The sequence below is a fragment of the Lathamus discolor genome, chromosome 7 (assembly GCF_037157495.1).
Source record: "Lathamus discolor isolate bLatDis1 chromosome 7, bLatDis1.hap1, whole genome shotgun sequence".
Classification (NCBI taxonomy): Eukaryota; Metazoa; Chordata; class Aves; order Psittaciformes; family Psittacidae; genus Lathamus; species Lathamus discolor.
This window is the reverse complement of record NC_088890.1, coordinates 143,898-160,840: the sequence shown is the minus strand read 5'-3', so window position 1 is coordinate 160,840 and position 16,943 is coordinate 143,898. Positions and strand designations below refer to the sequence as shown.

At 43.7% G+C, this 16,943-nt stretch overlaps 1 protein-coding gene across 9 annotated transcripts in view; it reads right to left on the bottom strand.

The window, feature by feature from the left end:
• Window positions 1-16,685, bottom strand: part of NR2C2 (nuclear receptor subfamily 2 group C member 2) — a 41,632-nt gene extending 24,947 nt beyond the window's left edge. For 3 of the 9 annotated variants that reach the window (XR_010614345.1, XR_010614344.1, XM_065687403.1), the window contains exons 1-5: window positions 16,172-16,683; window positions 12,994-13,077; window positions 5,408-5,518; window positions 1,785-1,985; window positions 475-577 (exon numbers count right to left, since the gene is read on the bottom strand). Coding sequence is in view for 5 of the 9 variants with exons in the window: in XM_065687403.1 (XP_065543475.1) it covers window positions 475-577; window positions 1,785-1,985; window positions 5,408-5,518; window positions 12,994-13,053 (475 nt within the window). In the remaining 4 variants the exon portion in view is untranslated. Of the gene's footprint in view, window positions 1-474; window positions 578-1,784; window positions 1,986-5,407; window positions 5,519-12,993; window positions 13,078-15,046; window positions 15,273-15,294; window positions 15,315-16,171 lie in introns of those variants that run through there. The other 6 variants (XR_010614342.1, XM_065687399.1, XR_010614343.1 and 3 more) reach the window with 5 other exon arrangements.
• Window positions 16,686-16,943: the final 258 nt, after the last annotated feature.

Genomic DNA, 16,943 nt, shown 5'->3' with positions numbered 1-16,943 from the left:
CATGGATCTGAAACACTGAGGACTCCATTGATCTCTACTTGACTTTTTCTCTGATAGTAAAAGACAAAAATCTACCAGGAAGTCTTAAGTTTGCTGGGGAACACTAGAAGTGTTTTCCTGGAGCAGGTAGACTTTTCTAGGTGCCATGCTTATTGCATGGTTGTTCATAGCTGTGGTTGTTCTACCTGACTAAATGCTTCAAGTAGTCTCAGTTACCAAGATCTATTAAATCATCACTGCCTTTCAGAACACGCCAATTTATCATAGTCCAGTTGAAATACAAACTAATATTCTTCCAAGAAGAGTTTAAATATTCTGTATGTACAGATATACAAAGTATACTGTTAGCTTTTTCCATTTTAGATTCAATTGCTTTTGCCATCAGCATCAGTTAAAATACATGAAACCTCGTCCCTTCATCCCAGTCATCCTTTCAGCCAAGTTTCTTGAACACTGCTTCCTATACATCCTTACCTGATGCTTTATCGCCACAAACTACACAATATTCTACTACCTGGGGCCGCTGAACATCAGCTTTTCCCAGCAAACGCTCCACTGAAGCAGAGTCTGTCACTATCTAGAACAAAATTCCAAACAAAAAGAGGCAATTAGCCAATATTTTCTTCTGACATGAAAATAAGGAGCTTTGCCTACAGAACAGTATATCAACTGAGAAGAGGTGGCTGGATTTGAGAATGACATATGGAATGAAATAAAGTAGTATAAGTTGCAAGTTAATGAGAGTTTTTACTGTCAATAGTGAGATTGTTGGAATGGTCAGAGCAAAGCAAATTCCAAATAAACGTCCTAGCTTTGTCCAGTACAAGTTTCCTCATTTGTGCAGTCAACAGTATTCTTCCATTCTTTTAATTACTCTCAAACAGCTGCTATATTTTAGAAAAAGATGGTTGTATTTCAGATGTGGTTGCCACCTATCTCTTCTCTAGCTATTAGGGGTGTATGGTTCAGAGGGGATAGCCTGAAGCTGAGATCCATTATAAAAACAGTTTAGCTTCCAAAGGCCTTGGATTCCAAAGCATCTGTCAGAGCATACCACAGAAAAATTGAAAAACCCCAAACGCCTAAAATCCACAAACAATAAACCACTCCTCTGCAACACCAGGTAACCCATTTAACATAGTGAAAACCATTTTCAAAGACTATTGATTCAATTTTTCCTATAATTATGTAAGAATGATACTTCTTGTAAAATATTCTCTGTTGCAAGAGTACCAATAGGGATAAGGTGCTTTTTATTTCTTTTTTAAAACTACTAGGAAGAAATCTCAGATTTCACTAGAGAGATATTACTGTTTATAGAATTTGTCTTGCAAAGCTCCCATTGGTCTATTATGCTCAAGACCCACAAACAACTATAGCAGAGGACAGCTTCTGCTCCAAAGAGCTTTTATTGCAGTCTCTTGATACATTGATACATTGTGAACATAACTAGTTTGCTCAGGTGAGTTGTCTCTCTGTGTATCTGTGAGTCTTTAACAGACCGTTTGAAATCCCAGGCACACCTCACAAGCACCATCTTAAGTACTTTCTTATCTCTTTGGAATTTTAATGAGAACACCCCACGAGGAGTGATGAGTGCAATGGAATGCATGAGGAATGTGAAGACAGGCAATAATGAGGCCTACGATTAGTATGGTTTAATCCATGGCAGTAGATCTTTACAGAACTATTGCAATTTGTCTTAAAGCAATTAGACTTAAATAACCTAAAAAACAGTAACTGAAAAACAAAAATCAGTGGTCTATCTCAATTACTACATTTACCTGAATTCTGCCTGGCACAATGTTGTCTGTGGTGGTAAAGATAAGCTGCTTGGCATTAGATGTCTCCGGTGTTGCCAGTATCACCTTTCCTGCACCAGTTCCATCTGGACTGGCTAAAATAAACTGCTGCTTTGGAGACACAGCCGAGTCCACTGCTGTCACTATTTGGATTTTTTGACCTGTTTGCTGATCTGTCACAATCTGTAAAAAATATTGAAGAAATTTATGAGCCACAGTAAACCTTATGCTTTAAAACCTTTCATTCTGTCTTAGAATGATAGTTGTTATTTATTATTTGCTACTTCTACATTTATTACAGTGATGCAAAGTTATTGCAGCTACCTACATAAGTACAAAACAGTAAAATCAAACCAAATACATATATATGTATTTATACGCGTATGTATGCATATCTATATACCTACTGCATAGAGGGAAAATACTACACAGAGTTGTGAAAAGCTTGAGTCTGCTATTGTTAATAATGAAGAGATATGGGGAAATCTTGTAATCACATTTAACTGTTCAAATGGAGTTAGATATAGTGGATCCCAGACAGAATACACAAAATGCAATGTGAAGGACTGCAGCTGATGAATGGCAGGTGTATATGCAGGATACACTCTGCCTAGTGAGACAGCAGCACAGACATTGCAGAGAACCATAGCATATCTTGAGTTGTAAGGAACCCAGTAAGGATCATTAAGTTCAACTCCCTGCTCCTCACATGGCTACCCAACAGTAAATTACGTGACTGAGAACATCATCCAGACACTCCCTGAACTTCAACAGGCTTAGTGCTGTGACCACTTTGTGGGGATCCTGTTCCAGGGACCAATCACCCTCTCTGTGAAGGGCCTTTTCCTAATGTCTAACTCAAACTTCCCATGACACAGCTTCATTCCATTCCCTTGTGTCTTACTGCTAGTCACCAGAGGAGATGAGCACCCCCCTACTCCTCTTCCCCCCTTGACAATGTTGCAGAATTACAGAAAGTAAGACATTTTCTAATATATAAATAGGAAGATGATGCTAATGGTTTTATGAAGCTAGAATGCCTTAACAAGGCATTAGAACTACCCTAAGCAGGAGGTGAATTACAGAGCTGAGGATTTTTCTAGACTACAGAAACTCTTTGGGAAAGATTCATATCATTTTGTGACTACAAACCCAAATAAACCTGCACAAAGGAAATAGTATTCAAAGCTGGAATGAGGCTAGCCTACTATTGAATTTTGGACTAGACAGAACTTAGACTCTTTAGATTCTTATATTTACAGAATAGAATAAGCCATTTTAAGACTCATATGCAGAAACGATTCAGTGTGTAAGTATACAGAATCTACAAACATCAAGCTCCAAAGAAGCTTAAAAGTTTAAGTACAACCATTACCCCTTGGTCTCATTGTTTTAAAACTTAAATTGTTAAGCTCCCCAGAGATTTCTTCTCCCTGTCAAGAGTTCTTCAGCCTTCATTATTTTCATATAGATTTTAACTAAAGGGACAATCCACAGTGAAATCTAATCTTGGACTATGAATGACACCACTATAACACTGCCTGTATTTGTTTGGAGGAAGCAGGAATACTCTTTTCATGGAATCACAGAATGGTTAGGGCTGGAAAGGAACTGAAGATCATCTAGTTCCAAACCCCCTGCCATGCGCAGGGACATCTCACACTAGGCCACGTTACCCAAGGCTCTGTCCAACCTGGCCTTGAACGCTGCCTGGGATGGGCATTTACCACTTCTTTGGACAACCTGTGCCAGCATCTCACCACCCTTAAAGTAAAGAACTCCTTCCTTATATCTAACCTGAACTTCCTCTGTTTCAGCTTGAACCCATCACCCCTTGTCCTATCACTACAGCCCCTGATGAAGAGTCCCTCTCCAGCATCCTTATAGGCCCCCTTCAGACACTGGAAGCTGCTCTGAGGTCTTCTTTTCTCCAGGCTGAAGAGCCCCAACTTTCTCAGCCCGTCTTCATACGGGAGATGCTTGAGTCCCCTTATGATTTTCATGACCTCCTTTGGACTTGCTCCAAGAGCTCCATGTCCTTCTTATGCTGAGGACACCAGAGATGCACACAGTGCTGCAAGTGGGGGTCTAATGAGAGCAGAGTAGAGGAGAAGGATCACCTCCTTCAACTTGCTGCTCACACTGCTTCTGATGCAGGCCAGGATATGGTTGGTTTCTGGGCTGCAGGCACATACGGAAGCTGGGCCATGTTCACTTTCTCACCGACAAGTTTCTCGTTCATCCTAGTATTCTCCTTCATCATGGAGTTGCATGCTCTTTTCAGAACTATCAGAGATGTAAGGAGGCAGATTATTTTGCAGAATTCAACAAAAGTTGCAGTGTGAATGCCAACCTTACAAATGCTGAATATTCATTATGTTTCAGTTATACATGTTGTGAGAACATTTACCTTGCAATGAAATATTGCTATACACTGATATGGTTACTCTATCAGACAACTGTATCAGAATTAGAAACCTCCCATCATAACAGAATCTTAAGAATCAGAATGTGAAACAATAAGGCTGACTGATTCCACCTTTTGGTGATAAATTTAAGGAATAACATCTTAGATAAAACACATAGCTAAATATTGTTGATAACTGAAGAACATCTCTCTGGGTGCTGTCTATAAGGAAAAAACATAAAGACATCTTGCATTTTTACATGGATCAGATATAAGTACTGATGATGAGAAATAATTAAGAGAAAAAAATTGGCTGAGTAAGAACTGAATATTTAGGTTTAGATATTTTTAGATATCAGTATATTTAGGTTCATAAGAAAAACTAATGATGTATGTCATTATGCGTGCTGCAATTTGAATCTTTGAAAATAACATTACAGAAAAAAAGTATCATGTCTACTAAGTATAATGACAATGTCTAAATAATTTAAAAATGGGCAGTACCCCCCCACCCTGATCAAGACACATAACAAGAAAAATCCATGCTGTGATGTGGGCTGCATTGCCAGGAGTGATCCAAATACCCTGAGTAAAAGACCTTCTTCTCCAGCAATGCTTCTGTCAGAAGTACATGGGACTATTGTACCAGCACAGAACAAGGTAAAGAAAGGCAAAAGTTAAGTATTGCAATACTGCAACACTTTGGTAACATTAATGCCTAACAATTCTTACATCATTTGTCACTGCGTACATTCTGACACATTAATGGTACCCTTCTATCAGTAACAAGGACTTACTGTGCAGCATTCTCAAAGTCTAACTTTACCCTAAATAAGCTCCTAAATATGGCGGAGAGAGGGAGAGAGGAATGCCCTTGGAGATGATCTTACGTGTTGCATTGACAACATCTAGCCATTCACTATGGCTGAAGATCAGGATATTTGTATATGTAGGCTAAGTTTAACCTCTGGAAAGACTCCTCACTGACCACATCATCAATACAACTAATACAGCCAACTAGTCATCACCAAATATATGCTGAGCGAGAAGAACAATCCTAGTTTTCATTAAAAATTATCTGCTCTCACAAAATCAAAAGAAGTCTTCCATAGACTTTAACATGCTTTCGTATAAACCTAGGTGGGAGGAGGATTAAAAACCAGAAGATGTAATAGTTACTTAATCAATGGGGTTTTACCTGAATGCGTTGTGGTGAAGCTACAGAGGAGTCTGTGGAAATTATCTGGATACGCTGGGAAGGACTGGTCATCACTGGAGATTCAGATAGTGAAGTCTGAACAGTCTGCACCTGTAAAAAATGCAGAGAATTGTAATTTGCTGTTACAGTACTGAATGCTTTTAAAAATACATATATTTAATAAAGATCAGATGGCCCTGTAGCATGGAATCTGAATTTATCAGAAAGGTTACAGTCATTAAACCAACTTGGATTTGTTTTTAATAAAATTATCAGTATATTGGGTTTTTTCTGGCAACAGAATCATACAATAGAATCATAGAATAGTTAGGGTTGGAAAGGACCTCAAGATCATCTAGTTCCAACACCCCTGCCATGGGCAGGGACACCTCACACTAAACCATCCCACCCAAGGCTTCATCCAACCTTGCCTTGAACACTGCCAGGGATGGAGCACTCACAACCTCCCTGGGCAACCCATTCCAGTGCCTCACCACCCTAACAGGAAAGAACTTCTTCCTTATAGCCAATCTAAACTTCCCCTGTTTAAGTTTTAACCCATTACCCCTTGTCCTGTCACTACAGTCCCTGATGAAGAGTCCCTCCCCAGCATCCCGATAGGTCCCCTTCAGGTACTGGAAGGCTGCTATGAGGTCTCCACGCAGCCTTCTCTTCTCCAGGCTGAACAGCCCCAACTTTCTCAGCTTATCTTCATATGGGAGGTGCTCCAGTCCCCTGATCATCCTCGTGGCCTCCTCTGGACTTGTTCCAGCAGTTCCATGTCCTTTTTATGTTGAGGACACCAGAACTGCACACAATGCTCCAGGTGAGGTCTCACAAGAGCAGAGTAGAGGGGCAGGATCACCTCCTTCAACCTGCTGGTCACGCTCCTTTTGATGCAGCACAGGTTACAGTTGGCTTTCTGGGCTGCAAGCGCACACTGCCGGCTCATGTTCATTTCCTCATCGACCAGCACCCCCAAATCCTTCTCTGCAGGGCCACTCTGAATCTCTTCTTTGCCCAATCTGTAGCTGTGCCTGGGATTGCTCCGACCCAGGTGTAGGACCTTGCACTTGGCATGGTTGAACTTCATAAGGTTGGTATCAGCCCACCTCACAAGCGTGCCGAGGTCCCTCTGGATGGCATCCCTTCCCTCCAGGGTATCAACCGGACCACACAGCTTGGTATCATCGGCAAACTTGATGAGGGCGCACTCAATCCCACTGTCCATGTCAGCGATGAAGATGTGAAACAAGACCAGTCCCAACGCCGATCCCTGAGGGACATGATTCTTTACTAGTCTCCAGCCAGACATTGGGCCATTGACCACAACTCTTTGTGTGCGGCCAGCCAGCCAGTTCTTTATCCATCGAGTGGTCCATCCATCAAATTGATATCTCTCCAATTTAGAGAGAAGGATGTTGTGTGGGACAGCGTCAAACACTTTGCACAAGTCCAGGTAGATGACGTCAACTGCTTTACCCATGTCCATCAGTTCTGTAGCCCCATCACAGAAGGCCACCAAATTGGTCAGGCAGGATTTCCCCTTAGTGAAGCCATGCTGGCTGTCACCAAGCACCTTGTTTTTCATGTGCCTTAGCATGCCTTCCAGGAGAATCTGCTCCAAGATTTTGCCAGGCACAGAGGTGAGACTGACTGGTCTGTAATTCCCCTGGTCTTCCATTTTCACCTTCTTGAAAATGGGGGTTATATTTCCCTTTTTCCAGTCGTCAGGAACTTCACCTGACTGCCATGATTTTTCAAATATGATGGCCAGTGGCTTAGCAACTTCATTCACCAGCTCCTTCAGGACCTGTGGATGGATTTCATCAGGTCCCATGGACTTGTGCACGTTCAGATTTTTAAGATGGTCTCGAACCAGATCCTCTCCTACAGTGGGCCCAAGGTCTTCATTCTCACAGTCCCTGCATCTACCTTCTAAGACTTAGGTGGTGCAGTCAGAGCCTTTGCCAGTGAAGACCGAGGCAAAGAAGTCATTCAGAACCTCAGCCTTCTCCAAATCCTGCGTAGCCAGTTCTCCCGAGAGCTTCCTCAGGGAGCCTATGTTGTCCTTAGTCTGTTTTTTATTTGCTATGTACCTGTAGAACCCTTCCTGTTATCCTTAACATCCCTAGCCAACTTTAATTCTAACTGGGCCTTAGCCTTCCTAACCTCGTCCCTAGCTTCCTGGACAACATTCCTGTACTCTACCCAGGCCACCTGTCCTTGCTTCCGCTTTTTATAAGCCTCTTTTTTCCTTTGAATTTTCCTCAGCAGCTCCTTATCCATCCAAGGAGGTCTCCTGGTCCTTCTGCTGCACTTCCTTCTAGTTGGGATGCAGCACTCCTGAGCTTGTAGCAGGTGATCCTTGAATATCAACCAACAGTCTTGGGCCCCCCTGCCCTCCAGGGATATATCCCATGGCACCTTACTAAGCAGGTTCCTGAAGAGGCCAGAGTCTGCTCTTTTGAAGTCCAGGGTAGTGAGCTTGCTGCACGCTCTTCTCACTGTCCTGGGGATCTCAAATTTGATCATCTCGTGATTGCTGCATCCAAGGCTGCCCTGGAGCACCACATTCTCAACAAGCCCTTCCCTGTTGGTGAGCACAAGGTCAAGCACAGCACCTCTCCTTGTTGGCTCCTCTACTCCTTGCAGAAGGAAGTTGTCTTCCACACAATCGAGCAACCTCCTGGATTGCTTGTGCCATGCAGTACCGTCATTCCAACAGATGTCAGGGTGGTTGAAGTCCCCCATCAGAACAAGGGCCTGTAAGTGTGAGGCTTTTCCTATCTGTCTGTAGAGTGCTTCATCCACAGGTTCTCCTTGATCAGGCGGTCTGTAACAGATCCCCACAGTAATGTCTCCCACGACTGTTTTCCCTTTAACCCTGACCCACAAACTCTCTGTAAACTGCTCACCTGTCCCCAGACAGAGTTCCATACTCTCCAGCCTATCCCTAATATAAAGGGCAACTCCCCCTCCCCACCTGCCAGGCCTGTCTTTTCTAAAAAGACTGAATCTGATATATGATCAAAACCACAAAAACAACCACCACCAGTCCCCACTCCCCCCAGATAAATCACTGGATAATTGCTATGTGATCCTTCAGGTCACTGAAATGCAGGACTACTTTTATCAACTTTTGCTTACACATTTGCCTAAGTTTTTGCTTCTGTAAAATCAAAACGCACCATATATACAATGAGGTATAATGCTAAATACTTCACCTTTTAATGATTTTGCAGTATTTTATGAAAAAAATCTTAAATTTTCAAGTAGCCCCCTAAATAAAGAATGTTCTCAACCCCAGGAACATATATGTTATAAGATACACGCAGAACCTGCTGGAAAAGTGCACAGAACTCCTATCTGACTAAACTAGCTTTTAGTTTTAATGTCTCTGACCTCATTTCATCTATGAAATCTTCTGAAAGTGTGGTGTCTGTACAGCTCACTTGGAGAAAACAGTGACTTCATTTTGAAAAGAAAGCTCCCCATGATGCACCAGTGTGCACTCACAGCCCAGAAAACAACCATGCCCTGGGCTGCATCTCCAGCAGCTAAAGGCTAAATTTAGATTATATGTAAGGAAGAAGTTCCTGGTATGAGGGTGGTGGGACACTGGCACAGGGTGCCCAGAGAAGCTGTGGTGGCTCCATCCCTGGCAGTGTTCAGGGCCAGGTTGGACGCAGGCACCTGGAGCAAGCTGCTCTAGTGGAAGGTGTCCCTGCCTGTGGCAGGGGTTGGAACTGGATGAGCTTTAAGGTCCCTTCCAATCGTTTCCATGATTCTATAATATGTGGTGACATGTGGCCAAAACTAAGAATATCACGAGCTGTTTTTATTAAATCCTCTTTTAAGCCATCTTAGAATGATTTATAAAGCCTTGATAGCTGGACAACAGGGTAGTGTCAATTCAGTCACTGCATGGAAAAATCTTGATTATATAAGCTTTCCTGTTCAACATACAGAAAAGTGAACTGCACCAAATCTGACATCTTAGGTAAAAACATACATATTTAAAAAAGGGTAATTAAAGAAAAAAAGAAGAAATAGTAGTTCAAGAATATGCAATGCTCTAAAAAATCTTTATGAGACATTTACAACGTTAACTTCAGACAGCTCAAATACTATGGGAAAAATTAAGCTATCATTAATTAGACTACCAGATAAATTGAATCAAAAGTATTCTGAAAGCAAATGGCTTGTAAGTACTTGTATCAGGAAGATAATACAGTTTAGCATTCTATTAGGTCCACTTTCAGGATTAAATGTAACAATGACTATCCTGGTCTGTTGTTCAGAAGAAACATGAAACATGTATTATGCTTAAAGCAGCTGCTCTGGGAGCAGTACATGCAAAGATCTCGTCCCCCAGTGTCAGTGATGGGATGTTTCTGTAATTCTAAAATATATTTTTAAGAATTAAATACAGTTCAATTTCTTTAAGACTGGAAAGAATCTTGAGTAAGACTTCATTTACAAGAGATGAGGAAAGAAACAAAGTAGGCCATATACCATAGAAAACTTCAGTGCACCACATTTGTCAGAGGCTTAATCAACAATCTTTTAAAAGTAACCACTAACACTGTGAATTAGACAATAGTCAGAAAATAATACATATGATGTAAGATAGCTCAAACTCCACTAATTTCCCTGCACAAAACACATTTTAAGAGATGGGGAAAATAATCTGTTTTAATACACGTAGTACTGTTTTCTTCCTGGAGCTCCTCAGCTGTATGCTGTACAGGTTCTAGTACTTACAGTGTCAAATTCTTCCTGCAGTCTTATTTACATTTTTCCTCAGCAAACCTCTGAGGGCACAACAATGCAAGACAAATGTCAAGGTCACTTTTAGTCAGACCACAGATATTTTCATCCAGTCTCCACTGCTGAGTATTCCAATCACAGAAAGCAGTCAGTAATGCTTTAAAATGCCCTCTCTGTGACCCTGTTCCTCTGAAGGTCAAGTGCACTGTTGTTCCCTGTAACCAAGGAAGCAGAATCGATGTGTTCCTGCTGTTTTGCCAGCTGCTGAAGGAGTCTGTCTAATAGTAAGATTAATTTCATGTGGGGAAGACAGTCCTGGGCTACCGAACTTTCCCTTCCTCCTATTCTCTGTTCTTAAGCCCCTCAATCTGTTTATTCTCTGTGAACTGTAAGAGAGCAAAATGGAATCTGAGGAAAGAGTTGGCCTGTATCTTGAATTAATTTCAAATCAGCAAAATTAAAAGGAAAATGCATCCCATTCCCTGTAGAGCATCTCCACCCCTACTTATTTTTGCATTAAGGCTAAAGTACTTTTTGTGCTTTTCAAAAGTTACTCAGGATAAGGAGGAATTGCTAAAATTCCCTCTGAATCCCCTAGCTCCTCTCTGTTCTCTGAGCACACGAACAGCAAGCAAAGGCAACTGCAGACACTAAAAATGTAACTCTCTCACCTAACATGTTCAGAAATGCAACAAGAACACCGCTACAAAGCAGAAGCATGTAACAGCAATGAAACCACTTGAAACCATTACAAGGACAATTTTACAAGGTCCTAACAATACACAAAGTATAAACGCACATGCAACACTGGAGCACGCTCAGTAACTTCTGTGATATATTCACAGTTTCATAGAAAACAAACCTGATGAACCTTGCTTGAGGAAGAAAAGCAACATATGGCCTACCTGCATGACAGTGATTTGGTACTTGGTATCACAGTTTTCAATAAAAGCATGCACTAAAGACATAGCAATTATCTTGAAAAAATCATGCAGCGATAACTAAAACTGCCAATATTTGCCTTAACTTGTTTGCAACTTGTCTCCCATCATTGATAATGTAAAATTCAGTGCATGATTCTTTTTCTCCTTGCATTTAATTTTCCTCAGTGAAAAATATGATACTCTGAAAAAGCCTCATTTTTAAAGTCCAGTGCCAAGATCCACATTACATTTTCTCTGAAAAAATGAGCACATAGAATTTTAGCATACCTCAAAAAACTTAGAAATGTATTTGACTGTATTAAGAACTGTATCTGACTGAAGACACAAATAGCAGGCAGATAGCCATTCATAAAGAAATGGTTCAATGTTAATACACTCATAGCATTAATTAATGCTGCTTATAACTGCTTTTCCATGAACAAAATTTTCATAGTGCTATGCAGTGGATTTCATTTAAGAAGGAGCTGAATACTATAAAAAGATGGCCAGGAAGAAATCACAGAGCTTCATACATTCTTGAGATGGAGGGATCTCTCCAGTGGTAAGATAAACCCATCATACCATGTTACAACGGTGCATTTCCTGCACAAGAAATTACAAATGTCACATAGTTTATGTGCCTCAGATGTGATTACAGCACTCAAGTTCTACCAAAAAAGTCTAAGGTTTGCCAGTATTTCCACAGGGTTTTATTTCCAAATTTGTTTGACAGTGTTTTCAAAAACTGTGGCTTGCCAAATTGATACGTGGCCCACCAAACTAGAGTGGAAATGCACTTGTTGGTTGTCAGTGACACTTTAGAGCTTTTTGAACTGACTCCTTAGATGTTACTTCCAGGTTCCTCAGGAAGCCATTTTCCGCACTGTATCAAAATAATTTTTTTATATCTTTCATAGATATCAAATGACTTATTTTTTTTTTTTTTAGGGAAAAATGCTGTAAGGAGTCTCAAATCCATCTCTGGAAGCACAATGACATATATTTCCTTCATAAACAAGGCTGCTTCTTGAACTAAAAATATTTCTTAATATCCAGAAGTAAGGTTAGTTCAGCAGGTCAGTAAAAACCCAAAACTAATGTCTAAAAAGTGGCCTTGACTACAGGTCTCTTAGCCTATTTGCCCTTAATTCTTTATGAAATCCCTTAATTGTGTAATCATGTGATAAATGAGAGTAAATTTGAAGGATATTAAACCAAGTAGTTTTAAATAGACAAAAAATCTTTTTTATTTTTTGACTGAAGTTTGCAAACTGAAGGAAATAAACAGGTTATTTTCTATTGCCATGATCACATGCAGTTTCAGTGTTTATAAGTTGATGCAGACATTTTACTTGTTGAGCATCCACACTTCAGTGAATATACATCAATACATTACTTAATAACAACTAGATTTTGTGCTCTTTTTCCTCATATTTGTAGGCAGAAAATATAAAGCCGGATTTAAATTAATCACCCTACTGTAAATTCAATCTCAGTGAACTTCAACCACTGTTCTGGATTTAGACGACAACTCAAGAGATGAGCAGAAACCATTTATTTTCCAAAATGGTCAAGCTAATCACCAAATGACCAGAAATTTTGTTGCATTAGTTTTTAAGCAATCCATAGTAAAGCAAAGTTTCTCAACAATGCATGTTGTATTTCCTACTTGCATTCCTAATACGGAGGCCACCAGAATAAAGTATGGTAAACAGACCACATATGGGTTGTGCTGGTTTCTTGTTTGTCCCCAAGTGTAAAGCAATACTGTTCTATAAAGATTTTCTGTTCCATTTATGCTTAATTGTAAACAGCAATTTTGGACTGCCCAATATGATTTTTATTTCAAAAGCTCAGATACCAACTGTTGTGATATCATCTGTCACTCACCTCAGCCACCCGCTGAGTCTCCACTACCTGCTGAGCCAGCACCTCCACATTGGTTGCCATGGTGAAACAAGATCATTAGAGAACCTGTTTGAAAAGATGCCAGCAACTTCCATCAGGCACAAAATTAGATTTCTTATAATTACTAAAGAAAGCTCTGATATGACTTTTTGATCATTTACAATACTGTTTGACATATAAGAAAATATGCCATGGATGCGTGCATGTGCACACATATACACACACATATATGTACAGTACATGCATACTGGAACAATACTGTTCAAAAAGCTGAGGCACATCATTATCCTTTTACTTTATAAAGGCTCTAATATACTATTCTTACTAATTCAGCTGCAGAGAAGAGACGCTAGCTTCATAAATTAGAAAGGATTGAGTGTCGATTACTCATGCAGTTCATGGAATTCAGACCTCTAAGGTGCTTTCCTCAACACAAGGGAAGAGAAACCCTAAACTGCTTCTACACTACGTGCAGAACAAGGAAACAGCAATCTAAGACTGCTGTTTTGAGCAAATTTTTATTGAGTCATTCTATAAAACCGCCATCTTCTTGCACAATGGGGGAAATAAACTTTCACATCTAAAACTTATTTTCTATTATCTAAACTATTTTTATTATAATGTGATAGTATTATCACTCTCAGGAGAAAATACTGCAGAATCATTTCATCCTATTTTGAGTGCCTGCACCTTCAACTTCACACTTTTCAGGGTTATAAAAAATGCCACAAAGTGAATAGAAAAAAGGAAGAAACAACCCCCCCCCCATACATTTCCAATATATTTTTAATGACAATTATTAGGGCTGTGTTTCTCCAAGGGTTAATTTAATTCAGATTACAAATTCATGAATCCAGTTTTTAATTGTGACTTGGTCATTACAGAGCCAGAGTTCAGATTCTGACCCAGGGTAGGAAATGAAAAAGCCTGAATGATGTCCCATTCAATGTTTTATTGAAAACCTTCTTGGTGGTACTTGCAAAGCAGTCATTTAGCATAAAATTAAAAAAAAAACCTATGAACAGCAGCAAAATATGTAATGGAAAAAAAGCATCCATGTCTCTAGCACACCCTTTCCCCCCCCAGTTCAAATGCAACTTCTACAACATTCATGTTGTTGAAATGTCAAATTCCATTAAAAAGATTAAATCATATTGTGGTAAACGAAATGTGAAAATTATTTTGTATATGTCAAAGGAAAACTATTCTTAACCATGCATAATCAGAATTGAGGTATGCCTATGGAAATCATATTTATACTGTTTTTTCACGCAGCTTCTCATTTTTCTTCAAGTGTTTTCAATTTGCATTTCCACCAAACCCATTTCAGCATTTCCACCAAACCCATTTAATATTGCAGCTTGTGGATGGTTTCTCAGTGGTTCAGTAAATTCCTTTCAGCGTTTTCTCCTATTTCAAATTAAATTTTTATGTTCAGCAAGGAAGATAACCATATGCTTGTAACATGTGGTTTTCCCAGTGTTTTAAGATGCAGGAAGGTCTAAAGATGAGATATTTTGTTCATAAGAATACCCTTCTAAGGTATTCTTATGTTGTGGTAAGGCTCTGACAGATTTGCTGTCGGTGTTGTTATCCATTTTTGTACTTTCGACCTTGCCAAAACAGCAATAAGCTGAGGCTATTGGAGCAAACCCAACTGGAAGCCCAGAGACTGTACACAGCCACACCGAGTAAGCTTGTTAGTGATGCTCATGCCTAGAATGTGACACAACGCAAAATCAGCTTCCTAGCAAACCCCTGAGCAGCAGAGGTTATAAAGAGAAAACAAAATAAAACAACCCACAAAACCCAAAGCAAGCCAACAAAACCAGTGGAGCCTAAAATTGCAAGAAGGCAGCCGGACAGTATTTTCAGTGTAAGAGAGAGGCCGCCTCAGCACGTTTAGACACGCTGCTGTCCCGCGCGGCAAACACCCATTAATTTCTGCCCAAGCTGCAATGACCCTCAGCTTTGAGACATTCTGCGGGTATGACCCGGGCAGGATGACACGGCGAGAGGCCGAACTCAGGCCCACTGTCTTGGGGGAACAACGTGTTCACACTGCCTGCCGGGCTGCATCAGCTGCGGTCTGGAAAACCGGGTAGGCAGGGCGGGTCTTGCAGGCTCGGCTCCGCCGGGCACCTCTGCTCACTGTCCCTGCGGCAGGAGCCCCGCGGCACTCCGCGCAGCACCGGACACGGCGCTGAGACTGAGGGGAGAGCCCCGGCCCCGCGGCTCCTCCCGCCCCACCCGACGGCCGCGTCCTTCCCGCCGCGCCAGCACCTGCCCCCATTGGCTGTGGCCGCCGACGCGCCAGACTCTCGCGCGCCGTGAAACCACGCCCCTCCCGCTCCAGCCAATGACCTCCCTGAAGACGCAGCACTCCCCCACAGGCCACCGATTGGCCGAGGCAACTGCCCGTAAGAGCCGAGGCCCCGCCTCTCGAGCAAGAGGGAAAACATCCGAGGGACGCGACTAAGCACAAGATGGCGGCGCTGGCTGGCCGCCAAGGCTCAGGCGGGGCTGCTGTGGCCGCCATTAGGCCCCCTCCCCCTCCCCGCCGGTACATCCTCATGTCAGGCTATAAGAGGCCCGGGCATGGCAGCAGGGGAGCGGCCGGTAAGATGGCGGCGGTCTCAGCCCCGTATGCAAAGTACCCACCGCCCCCTCCCCTCCGCCCTCCCGGTGGCAAAGGTAAAAGGGTCGGGTTCAAGCCGCCGCCTCCGCCCGCTCAGACTCCATCTTCTCTCTCTGTGTCCGCGTCCCGAGCTCGTCATCGCCGCGACCCCCCGGACAGCAGGCTGCTCTCACCGAGACCGGACCGGCTCTGAGCTCAGGCGGCCCGCATTCCAGCCCGCCGGCTCCGCAACAGGACGCCCGCACCGGATCGGCCCAGCACCTCACAATGGTCCTCCCTCTGCTGCCAGGAGCTGCAGGCCACCGAACGGCACAGCCGGCTCTCACTTACCAGCGAAACACCGGAGTCTTCGCATCCCCCCTCCCCGTAAACCGAGCGCCACCCATCCCCTTTGCCGCTCGCGGGGGTGCCCCGAGCAGGCTCCCGGTGCTCACCCCCCCGCCCCCCGTCCCTCCTCCCGGCCCCATCGGGACAAACCCCGCCGGGCCGCCTCAATTTTAAAAACCGTTTGTTTTTTTTTACCTCAGGAACTGGCGCCAAACGTGCCCTGGCGGTGACCCTGACCCGGGCCCGGGCCCCGGCGGGCCGGCGTTGGGCAGCGGTGCCCGGCGGTGGCCCTACCCCCGCAGGGCGGCGGCGGTGGTGGTGAAGGGGCTATCGGGGTGCGGGGGGGACGGGGCCGTGCTGCGGGGCTGCTGTGCGGGGGGTATGTTTTGGTTTGTGTGCCGTGCCCTGTGAAAGGTCAGAGTTCGTGACCCCGCCCGCCGCTGCCGCCGCCTGAGAGCGTGTCCCCGCTTCCTCGTCCCCGCGCTAGGCCGTCCGCGGCCCCTTCATCCCCCTCGCGGGGCGGGGCTGGGGACGGCGGCGGGGAGGGGCTACCTGGGCCTCTCCGAGCCTCGCCGCGAACGCTCCGCCGGGCAGCGCGGGTCTGCTCCGCCGGGCTGGCAGCGGCGCTGGAGTGCGGGGCGAGAGAGGAGGCTCCGGGGCCTGGAGGCCGGTGCTGGGTCGCGGCGGCTCACCGCGGAAGAGGGCGCAGGGCGGCCACCTGAGCCTGGACGATCTTGGTCCGCGCCCCGCTATGGAACGCGAGGGGACGGCGGCTTGCTCAGAGCAGCCCTCCGCAGCCCGGCCCGCGGCTGGAGGTGACAAGCGGAGGAGGTGATTTGAGTGCGGGACGGGTGCTGGTGCCCACGTGTGTGTTGGCTCTCCCGAAGGTGCTCTTAGAGTTGGTGCTGGCACAGGGGCCGGCGCCAGGCTGTCCGGGGGTTTTCTTACCTTCCCTAAGGTCGGTGTC